At 35.1% G+C, this 6,254-nt stretch overlaps 1 protein-coding gene across 1 annotated transcript in view; it reads right to left on the bottom strand.

The window, feature by feature from the left end:
* LOC108752117 overlaps positions 1–5,264 on the bottom strand; it is a 5,887-nt gene extending 623 nt beyond the window's left edge. The window contains exons 1-2 of the mRNA XM_018492748.1: positions 4,234–5,264; positions 3,869–4,107 (exon numbers count right to left, since the gene is read on the bottom strand). Coding sequence (XP_018348250.1) covers positions 3,869–4,107; positions 4,234–5,264 — 1,270 coding nt within the window. The remainder of the gene's footprint in view (positions 1–3,868; positions 4,108–4,233) is intronic.
* Positions 5,265–6,254: the final 990 nt, after the last annotated feature.

Here is a 6,254-nt window from a genome sequence, read left to right on the forward strand (position 1 = left end):
ACGTAGATGGCAAGATAATATTAGAATGGACCTTAACGAAATGGGGTACGAGGGTCACAAATGGAGGGATCTTGCTCAGGGACGGGAACAGTGGCGGGATTTGGTATTTGCGGCAAGGAGCTTTCGAGTTCCTAACGCCTAATAATAATAATAATAATAATAATAATAATACACATATATATATATGTTTGCGTGCGCGCGCGCGTGTGTGTATGTGTGAGTCAGAATGGGACTTACTGATATTCTGCGGATTGAGAATGGATCCAATGGCCCAATTCCTTTGATGATCAAACACTCCACAGGAGAGGGTTGCCACTCAGATGTGGAGGTTCCGGTTGAGTCGCACAATGTGGTTACGTCTCACTTAGTGTTACGCACTTTTACTGGGAGACCAGTAGAGTGTTATAAACCGGTAAAGTGTATATACGGAATGTGCTTACGGAGCGACAGAATAACTTGAATTGATCGGAGGTGTCTACGAACCGGCAGAGTGAAATTCGACTCACAGAGTGAGTGGTTTGAAGTTGAAATTATGATTGAGACCGGCAGAGTAAAATTTGGAAATTGATTGACAACTAAACGTTCCTCGTGGAGAACCTCTTTTTATATTGGCGAGTTAGTGATGCCAAGTGCAGAGCTTGCGTGTGCTGATGGTCTAATCTAGGTTTAGGATTAAGGATATCGGTTGTGGAATGGGATACAGGGCTATGTGTCTAATACAACTTTCGTCATCAACCATTTGTCAATAGATGTCCAATAGTTTAGAGCCACATGTGTCATATAAATGACACATAATAATATGTAATAATACAGACAACTGCTGTTTTATAATTCTAATCTATTTATTCTTCCTGTTCCTCGGAATAAAGTTTGCCTATTCGGCATTTGGTGCAAATATCTAATCCAACAACTCTGTCCCGAGTGGATTATTAGTTCAAAAAGGTAAATGTTATTCGGCTTGTCGCTATTGTAACCTCTCATGGTAGAAACAGATGGTCTACCGGTGTTACTTGTTAATAATTCTTATGGTGATAATGAAAGTTTTAGTCGAAGAAAAGAACTGTGGAGTCCGGACGTAAGACTACATATGATAGTGTTACGTGTGAGATAGTTACATGCGATAGTGCAATGTTTCATAATGCTACGTATAAAAATATAAGCAAAGAATAATAGTGTAAGAATAATTGTGAATATTAATTCCTTCTTTTTAGTATAATGTCTGTGTTTAATTAAATATTTTGTACTAGAATATTTTACTCTCGAGCCGTATATTTTATCATCTTCTACAATATTTTTTAGTGGAATAGACATACGGGGCACAAATCACTAAAAAAAAAACACATCTACAATATTATCTCAAAGATGAAAAAATATCTTAATTCTAATTATTGTATATTATTGTCATTTATATTAATGCAAAAAATATATGGTATATCTTAAATAATCGGAAATTTTATTTATAAAAATTATGTTAAAAATAAAATTTTTTTTACAAATTTCTTCTAAAGGTACGTTACCAGTGTATTTTGCACTAAGAGACACTCCTGAGGCATAGCGCCAGCCGCGTAATCGGCAACTCGATCGTCGAGCGGCTAGCAATAGTGGGGGAACAATGAGCGTCGCTTTAGGAATCGGCCCGAAATGAGCAATTAATTCCGACTACTGTTATAGTATTATAATTTTAACGAAGCAATTGTTATGTAACATGCAATGAATGCCGTTATTTTGCTGTTCATTTATTATAAAATATAAATAACGGAACAAGTAGTTTCATAACCCGGTTGTATTATATATGTAAAGTAGTTATATAATTATAATATAAATAGAGTGTAACATCTGTTACATTATTTACTTTGACTGGACATATTACTTTGACGTAATATTGTATTTATATTTGTTGTTTGCTGTAAAGTAACAAATAATATATTCAAATATGAGTAGGATTGGGTATTATGAGCACTTAAGGAAACATTTTGATATATCTCACATACTGAAGAATATAAAAATCTTATGCATACCATTTGATAAATTGGTTTTTTGTATCTTAGTATTAACATTGATTATTTTAATGCAAATATTTGAAATGATGGTGAGTGCTCTTATTACTCGCCCAATCATATCACTTTGCTCATATCACTCTTTAGATAGGTTAATATGAGCATCCATAGAGGTAATATAAGTACAGGAAACTTTTTGTAAGAAATTATGCAGAAATGAAAGATTGAAATATATATATATATATATGAAACATTTTATTAGAATAAATGCCAATCAAATGCCAATCAATTAAATTTGTTTAATAAAACCAAAAAATAATGTTACATTTACAAATATTTAGTGAGTATTACCAAATGGTAATAGTTTGGTTATTATTATTATTATTATTATTAGGCGTTAGGAACTCGAAAGCTCCTTGCCGCAAATACCAAATCCCGCCACTGTTTCCGTCCCTGAGCAAGATCCCTCCATTTATGACCCTCGTACCCCATTTTGTTAAGGTCCATTCTAATATTATCTTCCCATCTACGTCTTGGTCTACCCAATGGTCTTTTCCCATCCGGTTTACCAATTAGTACTTTATATGCAATTCGATTCTCATCCATACGCGCCGCGTGACCTGCCCATCTTAATCGACGCGATTTTATGACATTAATAATATCCGGACTATTATATAATTGATGTAATTCTGCGTTGTGTAATTTTCTCCATTCGCCCGTTTCCTCATCGCGTTTTGCCCCGATGATTTTTCGAAGTACTTTATTTTCGAAAGCCCTAAATCTTTTCTCGTCTTGTAATGTAAGTGACCACGCTTCGCTGCCATAAAGGACTACCGGTAAAATAATCGTTCTGTAAATTCTAATTTTTAAGCGCCTAGACAATATCCGCGAACCGAGTAGTTTCTTAACCGAATAGAAGCACGCATTCCCCAAATTAATTCTTCTCTTGAGCTCTTCTCTTATTTCATTAGTTTGGTTTAAAATCGATCCTAAATACTTAAAATTGCTAACCCGTTCAAAAATTTTATCACAGACGACCAGGTTTCCGTTATTATGAATATTCTGAATTCTATCAGTGACCATATATTTAGTTTTTTCAACGTTTATTTGCAGCCCCAGTTCTTTCGTTTTATCTAATAGAATTTTAGCGTTATTTATTAGTGTTTCTTTATTATCTCCCAACAAAGCAATATCGTCCGCATATGTTAATATTTGTGTTGTACCGTTCAACTGCAAACCATCATTACTCTTCTGCATTTCTTTAATAGCATATTCCAATACTAGATTAAACAGAAGAGGTGACAATGCATCCCCCTGCTTTAATCCGCTATGAATATTAAAAGTTTCCGACATTTGATTACCTATTCTTACTCTACCTCTGGTATCTTTTAAACAAACTTGGACTAAGTTAGCCAATTTTTTGGGTATCCCCCACCGAGTTAAAATTTCATACATTTTCTCCCGTTTTATCGAATCATACGCTTTTTTAAAATCAATGTAAAGTTGATGTACCGATTGGTCGAATTCCCATTTTTTCTCCAAGATTTGCCGAATAGTAAAGATTTGGTCCGCAGTCGATCTATTTCTCCTAAAGCCGCATTGATGATCTCCAATTATCTCATCTGCATATGGTACAAGCCTCATTAATAAAATATTCGACAGAATTTTATAGCATGTAGGTAAAAGTGAGATACCCCGGTAATTATTACAACTCATTTTGTCCCCCTTTTTGAAAATCGGGATTATAATTGAATCTTTCCATTGTTCCGGCAATGCTTCTTTATTCCATATTAAGATAATTAATTTCTGAATTTCTTCTATCAATCTACTTCCCCCCCATTTAATCAGTTCCGCCGGAATCAAGTCATTACCCGGTGCTTTGTGATTTTTTAATTTTTTAATCGCGCTTTCTACTTCTGAAATTGTCGGTTCGTTAATCCTAGGTTCAGCCGTGTGATACTCAAAATTCTCTATTTCCCGGTCGTTTTCAGATTCGACATTCAATAACCGATCAAAATAATTTTTCCATGTGTTTAAAACTGCCGTTGTATCCGTAACTAAATTATCGTTCTCATCTTTCACCATTTCCGTCCTAGCTTGGAATCCCTTTCTAAAATTATTTATCCCCATGTACGTGCCTCGTACGTTACTGCTTTTACAATTTTCATCTATTTCTTCAATTTTACGTTTTAAGTATTGACGCTTCTTAATTTTAAACATATTATGAGCCTCTTGCCTAATCTTAAGAAACTGATCCCGAGTTTCCTTCGTATTTTGAGCCAACCACGTGATGCGCGCTTCGTTTCGTACTTTAACAATTTTTACGCATTCTTCGTCAAACCACGGCTTGTTTTTGTTCCTTTTACAAAAACCAACCGTGGCCTCCGCCGATTTTACTATCGCGTCTCGTACGTTTTCCCAGTGTTTATCAACCGTGTTATCATCCGATTCATCTATTTCCTTTGAAGCCGCGAGTCTATTCGTTACTTCGACCGCGTATTTTATTCCGTTTTCTCCCTCGATCAAACCTTGTACATTTAGACGTTTAGTTCCAAACAACTGCCCGTTAGTTTTGTTTAGCGAAAGACGTTCCCTGATTTTGGCAATTACAAAGAGGTGATCCGAGTCGCAATCCGCCCCCCTATAAGACCTGACATCGAGTACGTTCGTGTGACGCCGTTTATCTGCAAGAACGTGATCAATTTGGTTACGCGTGCCTCCATCCGGGGAAATCCAAGTTTGTTTATGGATATTTTTGTGTCTAAAATACGTGCTTTTGACGATAAGATTTTTGCCGGTCGCAAAGTTAATTACCCTCACTCCGTTATCGTTACTTTCCTCGTGCAAACTTTCGAGCCCGATCGTTGGTTTAAAAATGTCCTCTTTACCGATTTTCGCGTTAAAATCTCCCACGACTATTTTCATGTAATCGTTCGGTAATTGATCCACGAGGTGTTCGAGTTCTTCGTAGAACTCGTCTTTAATTTCGCCATCTTTATCTTCCGTCGGCGCGTGTACGTTGATTATCGCGATCTTGTACCATCGGCCCTGCACAACGAGCAATCCTAATCTTTCGTTTATAAATTTAATGTCTTTTACCGCGGATAAGATTTTCCTATTAATCATAAAACCGATGCCAAGACTATGGATCTCCGACCCTCCATAGTGAAGCGTGTACGAACCCGCATTAAGCGAACCTTCCCCGGCCCATCTTGTTTCTTGCAACGCGACAACTTCTACCCCGTACTTTTCGACCTCCCCGACCATCGATTGAAACGCCCCAGGTCTGTAAAGACTTCGAACGTTCCACGTACTCACTTTGATATCTCTCCCGTTTTTTGACTTTATGCGACAATAGTTTGGTTATACTTATTAAATATTTATAAAAATAACATTATTTTTGATTATATTAACCAATCATTCGATTGGCATTATTTCATCATAGCTACATATTACCAAACTCTAAGAAGGTTAACCATAGCTAAAAAAATGTACACTGTTAGTTATGGCAATACAATACATTTTATTGTTAGAATGACTATTGTATTGTTAATATTGTTATCCTATGTATTTCCACCTATTGTGCGCAATATTGTAAAGTATTGTTAATATATTACTATGTACTACTATGTATTCCTAACATATTGCTAGTGTATTGCTAGTACTGCTAGCATTGCCTGTTTTATTATTGTCGCAATATATTTTTAAAGAAATGAACACTAATTGCCGTCGTGGTTCACCCTTCATCAGACTCTTTTTTCTGTGTACGATAAGGAATAATGAAATGCTCATATAATAGCCAATCATGCATATTTATCCGAAAAACTCTCTGTCTAATAAATCAATAATGATCTCAAGACTTTATGAAGTTAGACTCAATATTGTTTACAAATATTAATTATAAATATTAATATGCAGAACAAAATATCTTATCTGAAAATGTAGATTGGGGACCTTATAAAGTTAGAGAAAAAAATGTAAAAAGTAAAAAAAAATAACGTATCTACCTATTTAATATGATAAATATTTAATATGATATCTGATGTACTTAAATTCAGATCGAACTTTGCAGCATATTGAAATATTGCGAAGACAAATACATTTTTTTACAACAGTTGGCATTACTGATTATAGAAATATATAGGATGCTTATACAATATTATCTGCAATATTCATATCCAATCCTATTCTATATATTATACATATGTGTGTGTGTGTGTGTGTGTGTGTGTGTGTGTGTGTGTGTGTGTGTGTGTG

The sequence above is a fragment of the Trachymyrmex septentrionalis genome, unplaced genomic scaffold, assembly GCF_001594115.1.
Source record: "Trachymyrmex septentrionalis isolate Tsep2-gDNA-1 unplaced genomic scaffold, Tsep1.0 scaffold55, whole genome shotgun sequence".
NCBI lineage: Eukaryota > Metazoa > Arthropoda > Insecta > Hymenoptera > Formicidae > Trachymyrmex > Trachymyrmex septentrionalis.